Raw genomic sequence first — 26,694 nt, forward strand, 5'->3', positions numbered from 1 at the left:
CTCTCTACTTGTAGGAGATCAAAATTTTTTAGATCCCACATATAAGTGAGACAATGCAGTATGGGCCTTTTTATATCTGGGTTCATTTCATTTAACATGTCTTCCAGGTTCATCCACGTTGTCACAAATGACAGAATTTCCTTCTCTTTAAAGGCTGAATGGTACTCCACTGTGTACATATAACAGTTTCTTTATCTATTCATCTGAGATGGACACTTAAATTGATTCCTTATCTTGGATAATGAGAATAATTCAATTCTGCAATTAACACGAGAATACTAATATTTCTTTGACATACTGATTTCATTTTTTTTTTATTTGTACCCAGAAGTGGGATTTCTTGATCATAAGAGAGTTCTCTTTCACTTAAAATAAGAAGTTCCATACTGTTTTCTATAATGGTTATACTACATTCCCACCAGTAGGGCAACAGTATATAACCTTGCCAGTACTTGTTTATTCAAGTCTTTTGCCCATTTTGTGACCAGGTTATTTGTTTTTTCACTGTTTGGGTTATTTAAGTTCCTTATGTATTTTGTATATGAACTCCTTATCAGATTTGTGGTTTACAAATATTTTCTCCCATTCTGTGGGTTTCTCTTTACTCTGTTGATTATTTCCTTGGTCACACAGAAACATTTTAGTTTGATCTAATTCCAGATGTCTATTTTTGCTTTTTTTGCCTGCCCTTTTGAATTCATATTAAAAAAAAAAAAAAAAACATTGCTCAGATGAGACTAATATCAGAGAGATATTCCCATTTTCTTCTAGTAGCTTTATTTATTATTTATTATCTAGGTCTTACATTTAAATCTTTGATCCACTTTGATTTTTGTATATGGTATGAGATAAAGGTTTAATTTAATTCTTCTGCATGCATGTCAATATTCAATTGTGTTAACACTATTTACTGAAGATGCTATCCTTTATATCTCTGGTTTACTTCATCTAAAATCAATGTTTGGATTTATTTTTGGACTCTATATGCTATTCCATTGGTTTAGCTATCCTTGTTTATGCCAACACCATGCTATTTTGATTATTGTAGCTTTGTAATATAATTTGATGTCTCTGGTCTGCAGTCTCAAGTTTTGTTCTTTTTGCTCTCAGATTCACTTAGGCTATTCAGAATCTTTTGTGGTTTTTTGTCAATTTCAGGATTTTTTTTCTGTTGAAAATGTCACTGTAATTTTGATAGCCACTGCATTGAATTTATAGATAGTTTTGGCAGTATAGATATTTTATGCATATTCATCTTCTAATCCATGAACATGGGGTTAGCTTTCCACTTACACTCATGTACCATATAACAAGATTTCACTCAACAGTAGATAATATGTACCATGGTGATCCTATAGATTATATCTCTTAGTGATGTTGTAGCCACCTTATTTTGTATAAATACAGTCTATGATGTTTGCACATTGATGAACAATGCATTTCTCAAAATGAATCCCCACATTAAGCAACACATGACCATAACTGGATTTTTCATAGTCATCTCACCTATCTCTAAAATGGTTGACAAAAGAAATTATATTGCATTTATCCTTATCAAACTTCAGCTCAGATAAACTAATTTAGAGAAAAAAAAAGATCAGAAATAATCAACTTTTAAAAAGTCTTGGGATTTCACATGGGTTCAACTTCATGTCAACCAAATATGTGATGTAGAAACAAAAACAAAAATCAATGTAGTTTAAAATTCTGACTAGTACAGAATTTAGCCTATCTGAAGTATTTTACATAACCCAAATTTTAAGACAAATCAGTGATAAATCAGAAGAATAGCTAAGACTGTGGTGATTCCAGAAGATTGAAGGAACTAGAAATATCTTACAAGAGAAAAAAAGCAAATGAGGGAAATATTAATTTTAAAATATTTATTAAGCACATTTTTAAAGTAGTAGAAAATGATAGTCTTACTTTTTCTAAGATATGTCTGAGAAGTAGGGATTAATCATAGAATATTAAAAATGAAAGTAGCAGAAAAAGATCAAAGCATAGAAGATAGGTTAGTTTTGAATACCTAAGAACTTCCTAACAATGTGAACTGTCCAAAAAAATGTGATGGACTACTTTAATAAGTTCCCAGAGATCAGAAGTATTTACACAAAAAACTATATGTCCACCAGTTAGAAATATTGTTGAGTGAATTATTTCAGTGGGAGACAAGACTAGTACAGAACAGTGTTTCTTATCTGGGATCCTTGGTGCTACGTGAAATGGTGGTATGGAGTTGTGGGGTGGGAAGTGCAATTGTTGCTGTGCAAGAAAAATGCCTAAATTCAAAACCCTGGCTTCAACAAAACATTCCACTTATATACCCAGCTTCTGCAGTAGTATTTTTTGGAGGGTTGTGGGTTGTGGGTGGACACAATACCTTTATTTTATATATTTATTTTTATGTGGTGCTGAGAATCAAACCCAGTGCCTCACACATATCAGGCAAGTGTTCTACCATTGAGCTACACCCCCAGCCCCGCAATGGCTTTTATTAGCGTTTGTGGGGGTCATATTAAAAGAAGAAAGTCTCTTTCATTTTTAATATTCTATAATTAATCCCTACTTCTCAGACATACTCTAGAAAAAGTAAGACCATCATCTTATTGAGGGATTACTGCAAATAAGATTAATGTCTATGATTTAAAAGCCTCCTTTTCTTCAGTAATGGGTCTTTCAGAGTGAATTAAATAGATAATTGTGTCATCGCTTCAATTTACCTATGTCAGCATAGCTTATATTGTATCTGAAGGAGATTTTATCTTTCTCTGGAAAAATTTAACGTTTAAACCAAATGTCCTTTACTTTAAAAATAAGTAGTAGATGAAGAAAAATAAATCTTAAAATCTCATAAATCTATATATTTTAAATTTATACTTATATAAAGAAAAATTTGTAAAAGTTAATATATAACTAAATTTTAAGCGAACACAGGGTACTATCAAATTTTATATAACCTATTCAAAAGTAAAATAAATATATAATATATTAGAAATTAATATATAAAAGTTCCAGATACTTGATCCTTTAAAATATTCATATTAAATTTATATATCATTTCTGATTCATATCTATATCAATTACAGTGATCATAATAGCCAGTTTATAGGGACTTTTTTAAGTGTATTTTTAATTACTGATCTTACCTAGTCTAGAAAATTAAGACAAATCTTACTGCTTCAGCTTTCTTGTGGTCTTAATCCCATTAAGCAGAATTCTTATCTATAGATCAATTAGGAACTAAATGTTCATTATAGTATTTTTCAGAAGTAACAGTAATATACGTGATTGTTTAGAAGTAATTCTGAAGGTTCACAGTATGTATTTTGTATTCAGAAGTAATTCTGAAGGTTCACAATCCGTATTTTGTATTCAGAAGAAGGCAGTCTAGCATGTAGGAGAAGTCCAATTACATGGTAGTAAGTCTGCAAAAAATCACTCATCAAGGAAATTTCAGCACAGCCTTATTCTTTTTTGTTGAAAGTTTTCTTCACATTTTGTGAGAGTATTGTGTACTAAATGTATACCAAATCAAGGGAAGTTGGGTCTTAAGATAAAAAGCTTGTTAACTAAGGCACACTAGGGTCTCCTGTGTTCTATATGGTTTTTGGTCAGGTATTATTTATAAATTTATGCTTATAGTTTTAAAATATGATCATCACACAATATAATAACACTGAAAATACCTCAAAATACATCCATATCTTTGTTTTTATAAAAACATATTTTTAATAAAAAGCAACATATTAATGGCAGGAAACTGAGCGGGGGAGAAAGTACAGCAATAACCTTTGAAGATGCAAAATAATCAACTTCAATAGAAAAGCATCAGTGATATTATAGACACCATTTTAACTGCATACGGCTAACAGAATTCAGATTTTGTTTTTCCTCCCATGTGAGTTCATCTCTTTGCTATGGGCCAATAAGACTACTACTCAAATGATCTAATGCTTAGTAAAACTTTGATGCTGTCAACATCAAAAAGTACAGAATACAAAAAGCCTCTAGATTACTCTTGGGAGATTCTTATAAATTCTAGTAACAAAGTAGATTACTATGATAAATTTAAAACTATGCTATTAACACTTTAAAGATTAAATAAAAACTTAAAACATAATGATTAGTTTTCTTTTGAAGACTAGATAATGGAATTAATGTAAAAAGTCATTATTTTTAGTAAGATTTATACTATATAATTCTTGATATTTTTATAGATATATTTTTTAAATGTTAGAATTCAGAGAGAACATAGCTCCCATTATTCCCCTTTAAATTTTAAGAGATATATATTTACTGATTAAAGAAAACTCAAGTCAAACATCTCTTTTACATCTTTTTTAACCTACTCAATGCCAAAAAAATTCAGATTTCTAATTTAAAGGAGTAGATGCTAAGAAATCAAAGTGCCTGGACTGCTCTTTTATAAACTCACTAAAATATCATCCAGTAACCTTTGGGATGGGCTATCATTTAATTTTAAGCTTTTATTATTATTTTTGGGAAACAACTTTGTTCTTGAACATGGCAATAAATATACTTGACATTTTTAACACATCCTAGAGATAGTGTAAAATTGAGAACAGAAATTCTTTTCTAGGAACAAAGGTCAAAAGATTATGCATTGTGAAAGCAGTTTTATGTTTCTTAAGATGTAGATGGCTACTATCTAAAACACACCATACTGTATTGTTTCTTAAAATTTCAAGATTATATATATATATATAAACTTTGAGGAGAATGAATAATACAGTAATGCTGTTACCTTTTAGCCGGTGACTTAGAATCTGTTCCAAAATAGCTGCAAAATTGTTAAATTCAGGAGAGGAATCATCAATTGTCTCAAAGCAAGATCGATCAATGAGGGTCTTCACAGAAAACCTAAGGAGGGGAAAAAAAGATTATTGTTGCTTTTAGGCAGAGTTAATTCATTTACCATGTAAGTATAAAAAAACTGGGATAAAGGCAATTTGGGGAAGAATTATAGAAATATTTTATAAGATTATATATTCTGAAAATCCTATTCAAATTCACTCTGTAAATAGATAAATTTAAATAAAAACTAAGCTTTTCACTTGTACACTTAATATCTGGTATGGTCTGAATATGTGCCTTCCCCAGATTCATATGTTCATATCTGAACCCCAAAGCAATAGTACCAAGAGGTGAAGTTTCTGGGAGGTGATGCTCTTTTATTGGCATCCTTGTGGAAAAGGTCCAAGGGAGGTTGCTTGCTTCTTCTGCCCAGTAAGGATATACAGAAGGCACCAAACAGGAGCAATGTCCTTTACCAAACAATTAATCTGCTAGCACCTTCATCATGGTGCCTCCAAAACTGAGAAATACATTCATATTATTTATAAATTCCCAGTCTAAGGTACTTTGGTATAGCAGCCTGAAAAGTTTAAGATACTACCTATTCACCAAACTAAGACTTTAAAATAGCTCTCTGGGGCTGGGGCTATAGCTCAGGGACAGAACGCTTGCCTAGCACTGTGAGGCACTGGGTTCAATCCTTAGCACCACATAAAAAATAAATAAATAAATGCTGTCCATCTACAACTACAAAAAATTTTTTTAAATAAATATAAAATAGCTCTCTGTCCTCACAGTCATTAAAATCAGAATCAAAATAAGATCTAAACTACTAATTCCTAACTACTCAAAAGCCACAATTTGCTATGGTTTACTTATGATTTTTCAACTTTTTGATGGTGTAAAAAGTATACTCACAAAATTATTTTTCACCTTCAGTATAGTATTCAATAAATTACATGAACTATTCAACACTTTATTATAAAATAGGATTTGTGTTAGATGATTTTGTTCAACTGCAGAAAAAAAGTAAGTGTTCTGAACATTTTTAAGGTGGGTGAAGCTAAGCTACAATGTTTGGAATGTTGGATATATTAAACTATTTTTTATTTATAACATTTTCATTTTATAATAGATTTATTAGGATATAACCCCACTTTAAGTCCAGAAAAATCTGAGAACTAGTAATAAATTTGATTTTGAGACTTCAGAGTTTTTGAACACAAAATAGAATAAAACAGGATGTGAGCATTCATAAATTGCAAACCCAGTTTGTTTTTATTTTTGTTTTTATATCAGGGATTGAACACAGGGGCGCTTAACTACTGAGACACATCTCCAGCCCTTTTTTATTTTGAGACAGGGCCTTGTTAAGTTGTTTAGGGCTTCCTTAAGTTTCTGAGGCTACCTTTGAACTTGCAATACCTCCTGCCTCAGCCATAAATGCTGGTACTATAAGCATGTACCACCACAACTGCCTAAATCCAGTTTTTTATAAGTTGTAGAGAAGAAAACCTGCACATCTATAAATAATACTTATATTTGTTCTTCCTATCAGAATGTCCTTTCTATTTCTGATTATCAAAGATCAAAAAATTTTTAGGTCTCAGCTCAAACACTATCTCTTCAATGAAGAATTATCTACCTTCATATTCCTAACACTAACTAGCATTTTGTTTGCATCTCTCTTAAGAGACAATTACAGTTTAACTTACAGCCATTACTTGTGCTGCCTATCCCTATCTTGTTAAAATACAAATTCCTCCAGGGCAGAAACATGCCATCTGCATGCTGGTATCTTCCTCAGCACCTAGGACAATGTCTTCAACATTGTATTTAAGAAATACTTATTGATTTATTTGAAAATTCTATAGTGAAAGAATGGCAAAGAAATGTTCAAATGCCTACCAATGTCGTGGAAAAAAAAAAGTTTATTTTTTTAACATGTATAGATTTGCATATTCACCATCAAAATCAGGATACAAAACACTGTCACTTCTAACAATTCCTTTGTCCTGCACCTTTATAGTTCTGCCTTATAGGGAAGACAGATCTGAGTGTCCAAGACAAACAGTGGGGAATGAAGAAGATTGCTAGGAGAACTGCTAAATTTTCCTATAAAAGATACTATGTGCATGATAAAAACCTAAGATGGTGAATCTCAAAGCACCAAATTACTTTTAACTCAACACCTGACTAAAAAACTAAAACAAAAACCAAATTCCAAATACCCTAAAGCATATTAAACACAACTTCTGTTATTTCTAAGTACAAAAAGGAGAGTAAAAAAGCATTTTAAATAATTTCTATTATATTAAGGTTAATAATGAAGAAGAAGAATATTCCCCAGCTTTGCTTGATCATATGTATTTAAGCTCTCCTATCAACATGAACCAAAACTTCAGAAAGCAAATCAGTTCCTCAGAATCTGTGTTTTACTTCCAACTATTTAAATCTTCCCACTCAACACTTACTGTTCTAAGTCATGTAGTTAGCTCCATTATGCCAGAGTAATGAGAATCTTTCTGCTATAACACAGCAAGCAACTAGCTAAGATGTGCTATAAAAACCAAACCTGTAAAAAGAATTTCAGTATGTCTAAAAAATATCACACAGATGTTGAGCTATTACCTGATAATGATGACATTAATATTAGTCATCTATTTCTTGAAAAGGAGTGATTTTTAAATAATAAAGTGACAATTTGATGAATATCTAAAAATACCAAATCAAATCCAAGTAACAGCTTTTTCATAAGAGTTAAAAAATAAAAAATTAACATAAAAGAAACTTATAATGAAATTTCTGAAATAATTTTTGAAATGTCTATTTCAAAATATTTTTTTCCATCTTCAATATTCACAGGAAATTTTTGTTAGCTTAGAAATAAAAGTGATTGGGTTGGGGTTGCAGCTCAGTGAGAGGTGTAGCTCAATCTAGCACATGAGAGGCCCTGGATTCAATCCTCAGCACTACATAAAGATAAACAAATAAAATAAAGATATTTTTCCATCTACAGTTTTTAAAAAATTTTAAAAGAAATAAAAATGATTATTAGTAAAACCTTCAAACCTCAAAATATGTGAATTATGTTTATCCCTTTGATAATACACTGAAGAGAAACGAGTAACAAAACTATAAAAGATGCTTATTATAACTATATTAATTCCTTCCACAGTTTAGTTTTGTAACAATTATAATTAAAAATAATGCAAAAGTATGAGAACAACAAAATCAAAAATAATTCTTTTTTTACTTTTTATTGAAAAGAATCTATTTAAAAAGTAGAAATTCACCTCTAATATTTAAGGTCCCCTAATAGTAATACATACATATACATTAACATACATAGAGATTGAGTAGGAAAAAAATCAAATAAGTCTGAAGATAACTAAAGTATATAAAACCATCTAGAACTGTCACATTTAAAATTGGTTCAGAATAGTCATTAAATTTTTTTAAATATACCATAAGTATCCAAATTCTTTCTCAAACATTTTCTTAATTTAAAAAAAATTTTTAGTTGTAGATGGACACAATACCTTCATTTTATTTACTTATGTAGCGCTGAGGATCAAACCCAGTGATCTGCATACAAGGCAAGTGCTCTACCACTGAGCCACAACCCCAGCACTAAATATTCAAATTCTGAGAGATTTCTTACTATTATTTCACACCCAACTTTTAGGATTCCTTACACTGTATCCTTATAATTAGCAAAGTAAACTATTCTCTGCTATTAAAATAATAGCCATCATCAACAATCAACAAGGAGTTGACAGCCAAGAGATATGACAATACAGAATATTGACTACAGGTGATAAGAGCTGTTCAATGGAAGGCTTATTTTCTTTGTCAGATTTTACATCAGAAATTTTTAAAAAATTGAAATTAGTAACATGCCTTCTTTTTGAAAGAATTATACAAGAATTCACAAACATTATGTGTATTTTTCCATTTTTTGTATAATATAAATCATTTTAAAATGAGAAAAAATACTTTTAATGTATCCTTTTGGCAGAAATCTACAGATTATTATCCATACGCCAAATTCAACTATTTGCCTGATTCTGAAAATAAACATTTATTGAAATAACAACAAAAAGTTCCAACCATCTTTCCTTGAGTTTGTACCCCAAAACTCAAAAGTCTCTATTCTATCATTTTAAAAAAATTACCTAATGTAAAAATTCCTTACAATGTATCCTTATAATTAGCAGAGTTAACTCTCTTGAAAGAGAGAAGCAGTATATTTTAAAATACATACCCTATCTGTACTTTCAAAACTTAAAATTGTTCATCTGAGCACCTTAAAATGAGATACTGAGCTGGGGTTGTGGCTCGCTCAGCACATGCAAGGCCCTGGGTTTCATCCCCAGTATCACATTAAAAAAATAAATAAATAAAATAAAGATATTGTGTCCAACTACAACTAAAAAATAAATATTTTTTAAAAAAGAATGAGATACTATAGTATTAACATCTTATCTTGCTATATAAGCAGATTGATTATTGGAGATTGTTCAACTTGACAACGAAGCATAATGTTAAAAAAAATAGAAGACAAAATTTCCCCTCAAAAAATGTTTTTTCTAAAATTAGAAATCTATCAAAACAAAAAAAAACTTTCCATTTTTAAATCAATTAACTGGTTTGACCTTATATGTAAGAACACCCAACTACAATTGTTTAAACAAAGAATATGTGGTATAGTCCCAGCTACTGGAAAAGCAGGAGGATCCGTTGGGACTACAAGTTTGGGACCAGCCTGGCCAACAGTAAGACTATGTCAAAAAATAATAATAATAATACACTTGGATCACATATCCTTTTGAATCCATCTGTTCTTTATCCAAAGGAAAATATTCAAGTAGAATACCACAAGTAAACCACACTGTAAACTACACTCCAAAGCAGCAGCAGAGCAATATAAAGAACAGGGGCTTGGGCACTGAAAGATGCTTGGACTCATACCTGGCTCTTGTTCAGTCCTTGTCAAGATACTGAACTCAGGTTCTTCAGTAACTAATTACCTAATGATTGTGAAGAAAAGATATAGCATATGCAAGACATGTAGCGTAGTGTTAGCTTATACAAAAACTACTATGTGTCTACATGCATCCCCTTTGTTTTCAGATTATCACCACTACACTTAACATTAAGCATAGAAAAAAATGCAGGAATTCTGAGATTTTGCATGTAAATTTCTATTTTTTAAAGTGTAATATGTAGCAGTCATGGAATATTGACCTGTATCAATCACCGACACTCATGGGAGAATAAGATCCAATTGATCTGACACTCAATGCAACATAGTATAAAAGGAAAAGCATATGTTTTTTCAGATAACTGTGTTTGAATACTTGCAATGTTAGTCTTAACTATAAAATAAATCTGATTAAAAAATGTTATAATTAGAATTTCATTATTTATCATAAAGCTCAAGCTAGGGTTTTTCATCCAAAAAACATACTTTACATACATGATATAAGATGAATAAATACATTTTCTCCTGATGTTAGACAGTGATATTTTCTGGGCTTTAAAAATTTTATTAAATTTTAAAATATGTTAATATTAATTTTGAGACTATATTTGAAATATAATAGAGGATTTCATTTTATAATTACAAATACTAAGAGAGATTTTAAAATCTCAAAATCAAATGTTAAATTTGAAAATTTGGCAGATATTGTTTCCTTATCCTTTTCTAAAGATAATCACAATTGGATACATTGGGCAATAAATCATTTTTCTTAGTATTAAAACAATAAAATTGCACATTATACACATTTTGTATCTTTTATAAATTACTTGCAAAACAGTAGGCATTTTGTCATTTTGAAATTCTTACCTATTACTATTGTGGAAAAAAATTTTTTAGGGGTCTCAATCTGTTGCCTAGGCTGGCCATGAATTCTCAATCGTACTGCCTTAGTAGCTGGTTTTACAAGTACCAGGGACCATGCCTGGCTAAAATGTTGTTTTTCAAAAATAGACAACAAAGTTGATTGCTTTGGGAAAGTAAATTTTAAAAAATTTATTAATTTCAACTCAACTTTTACTATACTATTGTTTTTATTCAAACACTGGAAGAGATAAATTTTTATCTTTCATTCCCAAATAAATTTTAATTAGAATAATGCTATTCAAAGGAAAGCAAATCCTATTGCTGAAGCTATTCTCATGCATTAGGGTGACTTTTTAGAAATTAGTACAGGTATTTTTTAAATTTGACTTTCAAACTCAGCTTGTAAATATCCACCACTATTACACTTTACTAGTTAGAATTATTTGATAAGCATGTTCACTATATAATAGATACTGGAAATAAAAATCAATGGTGAATAAAATTATTAATGTTTACAAAATTCACATTCTGCAAGAGAAAATATAACTAGACAACATAATGAATGCTGTATTAATTTTTATAACCTATACCAGAGCAAATATTTGAGATTGCTTATGAGGTAATATAAAATACAATCAGTTAGCTAGTATAAATTAAAACTGGAGAGAAAATTAAAAATGTGACAACTGACCTCCTATTTCAAGTAGACTGGAATAGACTGTGATAGACTAGCACTCCCACAGAGTACAGCCAGAAAAATGAGGTGGGGGCTGTAGAGTGTTACAAAATCATGTGCTTGAAGGCTGCAAAGAATTGTTGAAACATTAGGAATTGGAAGAGTCTAAGACTCCTGAGAAGAGAAAGTTCAAAAAAAGTGAGCTTTTATAACACTTTTACATAGTAATACCTGCAAATTCTGAATGCTAGTAGGGTCTGGTACCCACAGAAAGCTGGTGATGGGGACAAAATCCAGAAAAGCCTTTGAAGTAGATTTGGGAAGGTCTCAAACCCTTTCCCTTTATCTGGGGCTTGTGTGGCACAAGAAACTTGTAGAGGTACAGGAAACTAAAATCCTAATGAGAAAGCTTGTGAAAAACCAAGTAAAGGACTTGATAATCCTGGAAGACAAAGTAATAGTGCAGGAACTGCTTGAGGAAGCGAATTTAAAATCATCAAATCTAGGTTGAGAACTCTGGAAGTCCAAGGGCAAACAACAGGTTGTGAAAGACTCATCAGAGTTGAAACCCAGCCTGGATTCAGAACCGTCCCTGACTGGATAAAGGTGATCAGCCACCACTCTTTCTTCTGGAGGAAGACAGCACTGGTAAAAGAATTGAGAACTGCCCTACACTATTGCCATGGGCACTACCATGATGTTGGCCATGTTTCCCCCCACCCCCATTTTGTATTGTGGACTGAATTCAGAAGTGCTTTTCCACTAAGCTACATTTTGATTTATTTTATTTATTTCTTTTTGGTGCCATGGAGTGAACCCAGGGACACCAAACCACTGAGCCACATCCCCAGCCCCCCTTTTTTGTGAGACAGGTATCATGTCCTGAGAAACAGCTTTATTCTGTGCTACACAAACTAGGCTGTGAGAGGGAATAAGAAAAAACAAACACACGCACAAGTAGAGAAAAAAGCCAGGACCCGGTGGATCTGCCAACTCTGGTGGAGAAAGACTGACCACAAGCAAGCTTGGCACATTTATTACATAGTTTTAAACATCAAAAGGATTTATTGTGAGAAAACTTCTTCAAAAAACTGAAGTTGGGAGTAATACCGCTCAATTAGGGTTTATCACTTTGTGCCTATAACTCTCTACCCTCTGGGCAGCAGGTGTGTGAACACAAGGCCACAAACTAAAAAATTCCATGGCTGGTACAGAATCCCCCTTGCACAGGGAGTCACCTGTTGGGCTATCTTCCTTCTGTACCAAGCAATTCCCAAGGGAGGTGTCACCTATGTCTCTGGACAGTTCAAAGACCTGTAATTCATTTGCTGCTCCCAACAACAGGGTCTTGATAAGTTGCTTAGGGTCTTGATAAGTTGCTGAGGCTGGGGTCCATCTTGTGATTTCCTCTGCTCAGTCTCCCATGTTAACTGGGGAGGCCATGTTTTTCTAAAAGTGAGTGGTGTATTCCATCTGTTTGCTCCACTGTGATGTCCTCCATTGTATGTTATGCTGTTATGTAACACTTAATAGTTTATAATACGATTAGCATGTTTTAGTAGGCTTTGCAACACTGTGACCTGACAAGAAAATTAAGAGGGGGAAATGTTTATTTTGGCACACGGATGGCTGACTCCATAGCTCTGGGCCCAAAGTGAGGCAGAGCATCATGGCAGAAGGGTGTGGTAGAGAGAAGCTGCTCCAGAATGGCAACCAGAAAGAGAGAGAAAGAGAATGACCCGCAAATGTGCGCTCGAGATCCTCCAGTCACATCCCCTACCTACAGTTACTGCCCAGTTAATCACTCCACTGATTAGGCTATACCTCTCTGATGATCTATCTTTTCACCTCTGAGAATTCTTGCATTGTCTCATGCATGAGCTTTTGAGGTTACCTCAGATCTAAACCATAACAGCATAATAGGATTGAAAAAAAAAAAAGAAAGTGCTAAAGAAAAAAATCAACACATTACATGACATTTAAAAAATTCTAGACATACCACAATGACATGCAAAATGAAAGAAAATTGCATGAGGCAAAAAACAAAAGCAGATGTAAAAATGATCTAAATATTCTAAACCACTATCAAGAACTTCAAAATAACTATGGTTAATACATACATTTAAGGGGATAGAAGAAAAGAACATAATACATGAAAGGATAGTTCTTTTTATCAGAAGACAGAGGATAAAAATCATGCAGAAATTCTAGAACTATCTGAAATAAAAAACTCATCAATGGATTAAATAGTACAATAGATACAACAGAAGAAAATATTAATGAACTGGAAAAGAACATAGTTTGTATATATGTAGAAAACTAGAAGCATAAAGAGAAAAAAGACTAAAAATACAGAGAAGAATGAATCAAATGAGGCCTGGAAAAGTTTAACATAAATATAATTAAAGAGTAAGAAGACAATGGCTAAAGTTCTTCCAAAATTGATGGAAGAAAGGGTAAATTTGTATTTTCTGAATGAGCATAAAATATAATAATAATAAAATAATCTTGTAGAATTTAAAATATATGTAGGTTTTTAAAGTATGTTTTAGGGTGATGAAAAATGGTTATTACACTATTGGAAAAGGAATAAAAGCCATAATTTTCATTATAATACAATAAATCAAAGGTAACTTCCAAAAGTATAGAAACTGAATATAAATATATAGAGAAACAGAAAAAGAACATATGACTAGTAAATTTGCAGAGTGAAAAATTGGAATAGTGGAATGGATAGAACTATAAATAACACTGTATTAATAAATAAGAAGGCAAGAAAAGAGAAAAAGTAAACAGAAACCAAATATTAAGATAACAGATTAAAATCCAAATAAAATAATATTAACATAAATGTAAATGAGCTAAATACCCTAAATAAAAGACTAAGATTATCAAGCTAGGTAACATGCAAAGTTCAATTCTATTCTGCCTACTGGAAAATTTTTAAGTATCCAGAAAGTAAAAAGATGGCAAAGATACAAATAATAAAAGAAAACTTTTAACTATATTAATTGCAGACAAAATAGTGTTTAAGATAGCATTATTAAAGATAAAAAGGAAAATTTCCTAATGATAATGAAAATGTTTAATCTTGACCCCTATATATAATACTATAAATTAAAAAAAAAAACTGAAGATGGATTGTTGGTATAAATGTGAAAAAATAAAGGTTTAGAAGAAAATAAGAGATGTTTTCATTACTTTGGAGTAAGCAGATTTCTTATGATCACAATCAGCATTAGCCATGAAAGAAATTTAAACTACTTTCAATAAAGAACTTCCATTGATCAAAACACACTGTAGAATGAAAAATAAAGCCACAAAATGAGGGGGGGGGGCTGAGCAGTATATTTATGCTAGGTGCACTTTTCTGAGCATATAAATCGATAAAATTTCTATTAAAAAGAAGGGGCACACCAGTAGTAATGGCACATGCCTGTAATCTCACTTGCTCAGGAGGTTGAGGCAGGAGGATTACAATTTTTTTTAAAAAATCGTTTTTTTAGATGTTGATGAACTTTCTTTTATTTATATGCAGTGCTGAAAATCGAACCCATTGCCTCACACCTGCTAAGCAAGCGCTCTGCCACTGAACCCCAGCCCAGGTGGATTATAACTTAGGAGTCCAACCTGTGTAATTCAGTGGCACTTCATCTCAAAATAAAAAAATAAAAGGGCTTGGGACATAGCTTAGTGGTAGAGTACCCCTGGGTTCAATCCCCATTACTCATCTCTCCACCAAATGTTGGGGCATAGTAGAGCTAAGAATAAGGTTAAATGCATTACTGTAATGTTCTATGTATTTTCTAGAGATTAGTATAGATTTAACACTAAGATTTCTTAAAACTATTCAATAAAAAGATAAAGTTGTCAGTTATATATCCATGTGTCAGTAGATACAAGAAAATTAATTGCTTAGTAATACAATTGTTGGTGCTAACACAGATATTTCTCACAGAAGTCTTCACCCAAAGTAGCTACTTTTTGACATAACAGTGTTCTTGATAGTAAGTTCAAGAAGACTCTCTGATTGCTTCTTCTGATGACTCTCAACACACCTCAACATACATCATTTCACTGATGAAATTTTACTAATACAAAATAGATAACATGGGGATAGCACAGCAAGGAGCAACACAGTGTACAAACTCAGCTGTTCTAAGATGATTTGGACTGACCCAGAAGTAAATTTTATAAACCTGTAAGAGTGAACAGAAGAGTGGATAAGCCTCACACATTCCCCTGTGATTATTGAATCTCTTAACTCCACTTTTGACATTTATCCAGCAGCCACAAAGTTAAAACAAATACCCCCTAGTAAATGCCTGGGAGATAGCTCTTTTCTGTTGTCACTTAATCTGAAACCAGTTTAGCTGCAGGAAAAGATGATGATTTTTTGTGAGTGCTGAAAAGTCTACCTAGAACCAGCAACTAAAAAGAGTATCTCCATGTTAAGCACCTACCAGTAGGGTACTAAGAATTCTTAAACTTACCAAACTTGCTCCAAAGCAATATACCTAATGCTGATCAAAGTCCCAACCCAAAGTTCTACTTCATACAGCATGACTAACAAAACTTTAGTCAAAAGTATTATAATCAAGCTGGGTGCAGTAGCACACGGCTGTTAATTCCTGCTATCAGGGATACTGAGACTGGAGGACTGCAAATTCAAGGCTAGTCTGGGCAACTTAATGAGACTTGTCTTAAAACAAAAGGGCTGGAGGTATAGCTCAACCGTAGAATACTTGCTCCTGGATTCAATCCCTACTACTGCCAAAAAAAGTATTTTAATGATTATAGTCAAGATATGAACAGTCTTAAGAACACTCAAGCAAACAGTAACAAGAAAAACAAGTAACTGCATTTATAGTTATTTAAAGGATTAAGCTGCTAATAATATTCAATAATATTTCACATATTTGCATCTCTCCCAGCAAGTTCAAATACAGCGACAGACATTTTTCTGATTGTTCAGCAACCAGAATGTTGAGAAGTTTAAATTGCTCAAATTCACTCAAAGCTCTGCGCTTTTTTTTTTAAAGAACATACACATTAGAAATTTAGTTATCTGCTCTCCTAGCTCACAGTTATAATCAGCAAGTCAAAATGAGAAGTGCAAAGAAAGAGCTGCTAGAAACAGTTGTAAGAAATAACAGCTACCTTGGTAGGAAGAAATAGCAGCCTGTAAAAACAAAGAACACCAAAGACACAATCTTAAGGGGCCATTTAGCAAAAACCTCTAGGGACCTCAAGAGTCTCAAAGGGCAATCATTGTACAGTGAGCATATTCATAGAAACATGTCCAGAATAAAGTTATCAGTAAGCTATTATGTCATGCATAATCTTGTTAAAGAAGGTAGGGAAATGTACAGTCCTTTTTTAAAAGCAATTTATTCAAAGTGTTTTAAGTATTGTTTATTGTGGTTTAAATGTGAGCACTTAAATTACAGCTTCAGTTATACAGAAGACTACATTTACAATAAATGCTGAGTAAGACACTACAGTTGATGGTACAATATTAAGCTTAATTCAAACACTAGTTTCAAATAATACAGGTTCTTTACTCCATGACTACAGTAAAAAAAAAAATGAGGTGCTAATCTAATTTGAAATAATATTCAAGTCCTGAAATACAATCTTGACCTATGTATATGTTATTAAAAGTATTTTAATTGTGAAATCAACATCTGTCTCTACCTTGCTTAACTCATCCTACTATCTCCCTAAATTCCTCTTAGTTCTTTCTATCTAAAAGACAGGAAAATTATGACAATTGGGGGACCTATCTCTTAAGTATTGATTAAAAACTGAGACAAATGTTATTTTTAAATGTTTATGCAAATTATTAAACACGTATATTTTAATAATCTGCTCATAAACATTGCTAATCCATTGAAAGAGAATTTAGATTTTAATTATTTGCCAAAAGAACTAAAATCAAAGTAATATTTCAGCTTTTTAGTAAACCATTAAGCTTAAAAACAACAAAAAATGACTGTCTGATTTTCTATGGATGAAAAATGTAAGTTAAAAAAAGTCTGAAAAGTTTTAACAATTTAGTTTTTCAATGTGCTAATGTGCAGGGAAAATAGTAGTTCGTGCAGAGAGCCAAAGTCAGTCTATGAATATTTTGGAATTGAGTGTGGAAAAGTCTTCAAATTATCTACTTTTTCTTCACCACAATCTGTGAAAAAGTATAAATAAAACTGTACTTATTTGCTGAGATAAGAACCATACAGACATTTTAAGTCTACAATATGCAATACTGTGCACTAGGGGAAAAAAAGTAATGAAATAATTACATATATACACAATCACAATGAGCCAAAATTCAGTTCAGCTTTTTTCCTTGACTGTCCTACTTAACCAAACAGGCTATTTCCAAAGTGCTAAACTGTAATAATATCGTCCTCTTATAAAGTTTTAAACCTAAAGAATAGTGTACTTATTTCACAGGGCTTTACACCTCAATTGTTTAAGGGTTAAGGAAAAAGCATTATTGTTTAAGTATGATATGTGGCAGTGGGGTTTGCGTTTTGCTTGTTTTTGTTTCATAAATTGTTCAATTATCCCAGAATATCAGCAATCACAAAATAGAAGATTCAAAGTGTTTTTGTTTACAAAAAAAAAATGCACATGCCTCACCTGACTGCTATAAACACATACCTATCAATACTATGACCCTGCTCATATTTGAAATAAGTAAAATATGAGCATATTTTGTTTAAGGGCTATTATTAATTTCAGGACTATCACTGCAAGTTACCAATAATCTAGTTCAATATTATTTTACAGATGACAAAACCAGAAAATAGGAAGGTTGCAGGACTTGTTAAAGTACATGTTTGCTAATGAAGAAATCAACTTGGAACCCAATTGTATTTCCACTAAACCAACTTCTTCCCAACTTAAATATCAAGTCATTTCTGATTTGAGATATAAAGAGTGAACTCGTTAAAAGCCATGGGTGAAATTTAATAACTTTCAAAGTTAAACCAAAGCAGCATAAATGCATAATACTACTTTGTTCATTTTGCTGAATTGGGGTGGGTCTATTAAAACCTACAAATGGCCCATAATTACTTTTTTCCAAAAAGTAAAAGTTATTTAGATAAAGCCTATCCAATAGACACCATTACTAGATATAGATAACTTATATGTACCATCAACTAAATAACTACACAGATTGAAATGTAAGCCAGAAATTGAAATTTATTTCCGCTACTATATTAAATGTGTGTATAAACTGTAATTAAAGTCAGCATTTACATTAATTTCAAAGTAGAAAATATATAAATAAAATTAATGAAAATACAACTAGCCTAGTTAAACATACACATACATTAATGATGTTACTGAAATTTCTCAAACATAGCTGAAAATTTAATTTAAATAAGGTTGAAATACAGATTCCTTTCTTTTACTAAACTGACCCTGATGAGGACACAAATGAACAGCAAATGATCTAAAACCAGTGAAGATTAAAATGGAGAAATAAAATGAGTAGTATTCACCACTGAATTTATTCATTCAATAAATATTGACTGTTAGATGCTATACTGGGAAGAATTATAAAAGACTAATAAGCAAAAAGCAGATGACACCACTGCCTTGTGAAATTTAACTATGATGGATCTTTTATGAAATATATTACTTCAAGCATTGTACATAATTGAACCTGACTTGGAACTATCCTCATTTTAAAACATCTTTTTAATATCTGTAAAATAAAGGTAAGAAAATCCACCTAACTTATAATGTTCTATTTAACTAACTTTAAAAAATATTTGCTTCATTTTAAGAGAATTAAATAAAGCCTCTCTCAAAAGTTGTATCCTACACAGTAAAAATGACAAATATTCCATATTATTTTACTATTTACAATTCTAAATGCCACAACTGTCAGTGAGACAGATCTTCTTGCTAGATAGATGAATATTTATAACAGCCCAACTTTTAAAGTCACTCAAAGTTATTGAATATAACTCCTAATACAATAACCTGTATTCTGCTTAAGATGCTAGGCACATTTTTTAACACGAGGATTTTTTTTTAAGTACAGATATAAATTAAGAAGGAGGAAAAGGTTTCATCATCCAATTCTGTGAGGATTATTGCTGGCTGCTGATTAGGGTTTAATGGAACAACGTAATTTTAAAAACAACTTAAAATATATCAGCATATTAAAATCAGTTTTTTCTGAATATTAGGCTACTAGATAATAATTATCCCTTTTGTGTTACATTTCTAGTGGAAGGGAAATCTACATTCGTAATTAGAAAACGTTTAAGGAAGGGCAGACCTGGGAATAAATCATTGACATGAAGACTAGGTATCCTCCATCGTCCCACTCTTCTGGTAGTGCACAAACAGCCCTAGCACTATAGTTATAAGTACCTACCCACGAACACACAATGCAGTAGGCACTCGATATTTGTGGGATGGAAGGAGTGAAGATATATGTAAAAAAGCCAAAATGAGCTCCGATTTTGAGGCAACACAATAAACAATCACAGCAACTACTTTACCAGAAGCTGGCTGACAGCTTAATGTGCACTAAATTAAAGAGCTCTTCCTCCTTACCCTCCTCTTTCACTCTGACACTAGACTGCACGTTCAAAACAAATCCTCCCCGGCCCCGCCCCAAGCCCTACCCGCGGTCGCCTTCAGCACGAGAACTGATGGAAAGTCCGGGGCCTCGGCAGTGCCCAGACACCAGCTCCTCTCCTGGCCCCTGGACGCCGCCGGACATGGCCGGCACAGAAAAGACAGCGACGCTGGGACCACCGCCCCTCAGCCCCAGGACCCCCCGGGGACTCGCGTGCCTGCTCAGAGCCCTCGGCCCTCGGCGCCAGCAAGCCCCTTCCCCTCGCCCCGGCCGCCTACCTGCACACCGTGATCAGGTTCCTCCTCTCCACCGCAGCATTGCGGGCGCTCAGGCTCTTCTTGCAGACGCCGCTACTGCCGCGGCTCCCGCTCAGGCCCCCCAAGCTCCGGGAGGCCATGGCGGGCTCACCCCCGTGCCCCCTTTGTCTCGAGCGACCCCGCACGCCCCCCACACCTGTTTCCCGGGGCCGTCGCTGCGTGCGCGACCGTGGGGCTGAGGGAGGGACGTAGGGGAAGCGGGATGGTGTGGAAGACAGCAAGGGATTCGCACCCAGGGACTGACGGCTGGCCCTCTGCACCGGTGCTCCAAACACACACACACACGCGCGCGCGCGCGCGCTCACACGCACGGACAACCTCCGCCCTCGCGCGCGCCGCCGGCCGCGGGGTGGCGCGCGCGAGCCGGCGTCGGACGCTCCCCTACTTCCCTAGGGACTTGGGCAGCCGGCGCGCGCTCGAGCCCTTCAGCTTCGCACTCCTAACCACCCACACTTTGCCGCCACAGGCGCCCAGTCGGGGCAACTGCAGTGAGGGCCCGAGCCTCGCGCGCGCAGCCCCGCCTTCCCAGTACCTACCGGGTAAACGCTGCACCGGCTGGAGCCAATCACCGCACGAGGGCGGGGCCGACTGCGCGGACCTTTAAAGCAACGTGCCCGAGCCCCGCCCCGACGCGTGGGCAGCTGTCAAGGCGCCGGGCTCGCGCTCGCCGCCCGCGTGCTGCAGTCAGTCGGAACGCAACCAAGCAGCACCGCTTTCAGCGCGGGGATTGTGGGATGCGGGCCCCAGTGTGTCCGGGCCCACCTATTCGGAGCTAAGCTTTAGCAGCCGAGTCTCAAGCTTTAAGGACTGATCCCTAGTCCGGTGGCTTCCGTAGCTTCAGAGGCAAGGATGCAGCAGGGCTGGCACTCGCACCCGACCAGAAGCCTGATTAACCAGAAGGGAGGGGGGTTCCTTTTGTCCTAACGCCCTCCCGGGACCTGATAAAGAGCGACACAATAGCTCGAGGAAGACAACTGCCCGTAGAATGTCCTTCTTGGGGCATCTGATGGTAGGATTTTTTGACTCCACACATCACAGCGCTCTCACCTCAGCGTCCAGCAGTGCCTGCAACCAGGAAAGAACACCCGCGTAAGAACCTGTTTACTGCGAGTGTGTAGTCTGCTCGCGTCCTGGGTAGTGACCCCAGTTTGGGGTAGGTAGTGAGCCTAGGGGCATTTCGCCTTGGCAGGGCGGGCTGCTCCCTTAGAGGGACCTGGAGCGCGCCCTCGACGCGATGCGCTTGTGGAGAAGCGACCCCTTCCCAGAGCTTCACCACCACCTTTCAGGTGTCACCTTCGGGAGGCTCCAGGCTTTGGCCCAAGACCTCTGGCACTCGCTATTCGCTACCCTTTCGGTGCGCCCAGGTTTCAGAAAGAAATTTTTAGTAACTCCTGTCTCCATAGGACTTAGCACAATGCTCTGCATAAGACACGTTCTTAGTAAATGTGCCTTAAATTTAATTCGAGGTTACATTTAACATTATTTTTACTGAAATTTCGCAGTTTCAGCGGCTTCAAAATCCAGACAACTTCCACCTCTGGATTTGAAATTTCTGTCAAAGAATGTTATAGCACATATAGTTTAGAGATATCTGTATTTATGTATTATACACAATAATTCTGTGTATTCTGTGCTGAATGCCTTTTATGCGGTGTTTTGTATAATAAAACTGTGTTACCGATTTCTTTTTTTCTTTTTTTTTTTTTTTTTTTTTGAGTACCAGGGATTGAACTCAGGGGCACTGGGCCACTGAACCACATCCCCAGCCCTATTTTGTGTTTTATTTAGAGACAGGGTTTCACTGAGTTGCTAAGTGCCTCGCTAATCTGCTAAAGATGGCTTTGAACGTGTGCGATCCTCCTGTCTCAGCCTCCCCAGCTGTATGTACTAATTTCTAAGGAAGGATTGAACCCAAGCTCTTTATAATATTTTATTTTGAGACAGAGTCTTGCTAGGTTGCTTACAGTTCGCTAAATTGCTGAATTTGGTTTGGAACCTGCCATCCTTCTGTCTCAGCCTCCTAGTCGCTGGGATTACAGTGTGTGCCACCAAGCAGGGCAAGATTTTGAAGATTAAAATCAGGGCAGATTCTCACCTATGCCTACTAAAGCTAATTTCGGTAGGATAAAAACTCCATAGGAAAAAACATCTGTCTCAACTAAGTTACTACAATACATATTCACCTATTAAAATTATGAGAAAATAATTTAGGCAGACTTTATATCTCAAGTAAATAGAAACGAGGGAGTTTTCCACAAGCGGGTGTATGTAGCTAGTTAGTGCACTGTTCTCAAACATTTCTTGTCTGCTCTACATAGACCCTTGTGAGGTTTCCTTCCTAGGAGCTGCGTCTTAACTTGTCTTTTCCTGGTAGCCCAACAGTGTAAATTCAGAGTAGCCATTAGGAAACCGGTGCACTGGCTATGCAAGCAGTTTCAGTAAATATTTATTCTGGCAATGACAAGTACTACTTAAATTGATGTTGTCAGTTTTTAATGTTATTGTGTATTTTTATTCTTTTATTTTATTTACTTTTATGTGGTGGTGAGGATTGAACCCAGTGCCTTGAACATCCTAGGCAAGTACTCTACTATTAAGTTACAACCACAGCCTGATATTGTTATTTTATTTGTTTGTTTAATATTTTTCATTGTAGATGGACATAATAGCTTTATTTTATTTATTTATGGATGTGGTGCTGAGGATCAAACCCAGTGCCTCACACATGCCAGGCAAGTGCTCTACCACTGAGCCACAATCCCAGCTCCCCCCATATTCTTATTTTTTTAATCACAGATTAAAATTGCATAAGGCCAGGTGCAGTGGGGCACACCTGTAATCCCAATGGCTGGGGAGGTTGAGTTCAAAGCCAGCCTTGGCAACTTAGTGAGGCCCTAAGCAACTCAGTGAGATCCTGTCTCTAAAAATTACAAAAGGGATGTGGCTCAGTGGTTAAGCATCCCTGGGATCAATCCCCGCTACCAAAAAAAAAAAAAAACCTACATAACGATATGGGGAGACACCTCACCTCAGAGAACACTCTAAGTCCGAATTTCAAATCAAAAGAGAGCTTTATTTACCTGGCCAGAGACTGTCACCCACCACAGAGACTCAAGCTCTGTGAGAGGACAGCAGCTTCCTTGTCCATCCAAAGAGAATATAAAGCACAAAAACCACAACTCAGTGACTTGCTTATTGTCATGTAAACTAGCCAATCATAGAAATTAAAACATTAATAAGTGGGACCTGTGGGCTCTAGGCAGGACTGGAATTCTCCAGTCAGCAAACAAGTGATAATCAGAAGCTAAAATAGCATTAGCTTTGCATTTCAGTTGACCACAGTCCTGGGTTCAAGCAGGTGCTAGACAGTCACATTCTGAACTTGGGTGGGGAGTGGGCGGGGTGAGAATCTACTTCAAAATCGTATAGACCCACAAGGGCATTCACACTCAGGATGTAGCTCACCACAACCAAACCACGGCTGCATCCTGAGTAGAGTGCGATTTGTGGGGTACAAAGTTCAGAAAGACAATTTTTTTATAAGAAAATAGCTTTCATTTCAATTTCTCAGAAACAGCTCTTGTAACAGGTTTTTCTAGAAGGCAGCAAAATGGAGTCTTAGGCCTGTCTATGAGAGTTCTTGCTTTATAATTGTCTTATCTCACTTTTCAAAATCTTATATAATCTATATTTTTTACTAATCTATAACCTATAACTTACACTCTTATTGATTGTATTTATCAGTTCACACCACAACAATAGGAAAAGAAGTAGAAAGTACACATGTGCTTGGTATGTCCTTAGGGAGAGAGAGAACACACAAATCTCTGAGGTATTTATCAAAGAAGACAGAGTGTGTGAGTAATCATATTGGAACAAGAAAAGTGACATGTTAACATTTTTGAAATCTGGTGTCCAGCATCAAGTGCCTTTTCATGTTACCTGTACTTGGTGGTTATAGTTATGATTGAAGACAGTAAAATTCCACTTTAGTATTTTCATTCATTACTTTTGGGGGACTCAATTGACATGTTGGTACTGGTTTAAAAAGATTTTGTCTTAATAAAGCAATTTTTTTTAAATCTAAGGCATGTCATTAAATTGCTATCAGCAGTCTTTATTTGATAAGGCTTTTACTCAGTTATCCAGAGCTGTATGTCCTAGGTCTCTATTTCTGTATTACTAATCTGGAGATTACTAATCAATTTTATCTTGTATATAGCATTACACTACTACAGCTCCATGAGTTTTCATACTGCCCGGGTTCAATCCTCAGCGCCACACACAAACAAAGATGTTGTGTCCGCTGGAAAACTAAAAAAATAAATAAATAAATAAATATTTTTTAAAAATAAATAAATAAAAATGATTTAATTAAAAAAAAAAGAAAACAGTGGATTCCTAATCCAACCTATATGAATTCTATTAGTACTGAATGTGCATACCATCCACATTCACCATTTTCCCTAATCTCCTTCTATCAAAAGAGATAAAATTACAAATGTAAACTCTGTGTGTACTCATATACAAAATGCTATAAGAGAAGGTGATTTTACCAAACCATAATTTATTTTAATCTCAAAGAAGAAGTGAACTTTCTAATTATGCCACAAACTCAGCAGTCTTAAAAAAGCAAAAAACAAAAAATGACTGGAACAATGGATGATACAGATGTTTATAAAACCACAAATCAAGAATCAATCTAAGCAAAATCAAAAGAAAAAGATCAGGGCTGGGGTTGTGGCTCAGCGGTGGAGTGCTCGCCTAGCACATGTGAGGCCCCATGTTCTGTCCTCAGCACCACATATAAATGAAATAAAGTTATTGTGTCCACCTACAACTAAAAAATTATATATAAAAAAGATCAGACTGAGAAATCATTCTTGAAATTAATGTCATGAACAAAGAGCTAATTTCCTTACGTAGAAATCAATAAGCACTAGTAAACATTGTTTGGTAGATCAATGAAGGTGAAAGCCAAATAGGAATGAGTAAAAGTCAGTAGGAAGTGAAGATCAAACAACTCTTCTAAAAAGTTGTGAGCTAGAGGTGTAGTTCAGTGGTAGAATGATTGCCTAGCATGCTGGAGGTCCTGGGGTTGATCCCCACTACCACATACATACACACAAATTGTTGTGAAGGGGGAAGAAAAGAGACTGGCAGTATAGGAGAACTTTGAGTAGAAGGATGTTGATATTTCATTACTTTAGTGTTTTCCTTTTCAAAAACATGACTTGAGCATATTTTAAAGCTAATAGAATGAATCCACTGAATGGGTAAAATTAGTAGTATGTATGAGAGGAAAAAAAGATCCAGACATTGCATGAGTTATATCAATTAATCTTTAGAGACATTCTCTGAAGTAGGTACTATTCTATTCTCTCATTTCCAAACAAGGAAACCGACTTAGACATTAAGTAGGAAGTAACACAGTAAATGGCAGAGCCAGGATTGAAATAAAGAACTATTATATGTAAAATCTGTTTGTTTTTTCTAATGTTTCATTTTGAGAAAGTAGCTCTAGGTAAGGTTAAAAAAACCCTAACCCCTTGCATTGCCCTGCTTAAGATACACACATTGTCCATGTGCTAGTGACATTCCATGTCCATGTGCTGGGGATATGCTCAGTGTCAGAGTGCTTGCCAGCATGCATGAAGCCCTAGCACTGCAAAAAAAAAAAAAAAAAAACCCAGAAGCATAAACCTGGAAGGACTGTACACATTGCCGATTACATCACTCACTCTTGGATCAGCAGAGTCTCTAGATAACAGAGAGCCACAAACCTCAGGCCTCCATGTGCTTTGTAAGTAATATAGAACAAGTTTCACCATGGGTGCTAGCAAGACAATCCTGATCACCTGAGAGAGGGCAGCAGCAGTTCTTTCACGTCTCTCCTCTCTTACCTTTCTCATTGAAAAGTACCCCAGATTCATGTTGTACCAGACAGAACTATTATACTAGCAAGGTGATTGCTGTCACCCTCTTGCAGCACTTGAGTTTTCTGTCCATTCCTGTCCCCTCCTCTTTCTATACCATATCATCATTTTTCTGTCACCTTGAAGACAATGAATATTCTTCTAAAATATTTGATCAGCTCCACACTGCAGAACTTTTAGCCTGTTTCTAACTAAAATATAGACAATATTAACATTGCAATATCTGCATATCCATGACTATTCTTTTTAAGAGACCTTGTTTCCTATAGTTTTGATTCAGAAATTACATGTTAAGTCAGAAGACATGCAACATTTTAATGGTTAGAAATTATTTTTTTTCCCTAGAAGTGTTTCACCACTTTACATTTCTACTAACAGTACATAAGTATTCTTACATTCTTGCTCACTCTAAATAGTATCATTATTTTTGCTGTTGTTCCATGTAAAAAGCAAAGGAAAATACATTGTTTTTTAACTTGCTTATTGGC

At 34.9% G+C, this 26,694-nt stretch overlaps 2 protein-coding genes across 3 annotated transcripts in view; one reads left to right on the forward strand and one right to left on the reverse strand.

The window, feature by feature from the left end:
• Positions 1–20,553, reverse strand: part of Rundc3b (RUN domain containing 3B) — a 145,738-nt gene extending 125,185 nt beyond the window's left edge. The window contains exons 1-2 of one of the 2 annotated variants that reach the window (XM_046462456.2): positions 20,232–20,553; positions 4,769–4,884 (exon numbers count right to left, since the gene is read on the reverse strand). In XM_046462456.2, coding sequence (XP_046318412.1) covers positions 4,769–4,884; positions 20,232–20,350 — 235 coding nt within the window. In that variant the 5' untranslated portion in view covers positions 20,351–20,553. The remainder of the gene's footprint in view (positions 1–4,768; positions 4,885–20,231) is intronic. The other variant, XM_046462457.2, reaches the window with a different exon arrangement.
• Positions 1–26,694, forward strand: part of Abcb1 (ATP binding cassette subfamily B member 1) — a 181,514-nt gene that overhangs the window by 44,056 nt on the left and 110,764 nt on the right. The gene's annotated exons all lie outside the window — the stretch shown is intronic.

Source organism: Marmota monax, unplaced genomic scaffold (genome assembly GCF_021218885.2).
Source record: "Marmota monax isolate L192 unplaced genomic scaffold, Marmota_monax_Labrador192_F-V1.1 WCK01_AAM20220418_F8-fsc00165, whole genome shotgun sequence".
Taxonomy (NCBI): domain Eukaryota; kingdom Metazoa; phylum Chordata; class Mammalia; order Rodentia; family Sciuridae; genus Marmota; species Marmota monax.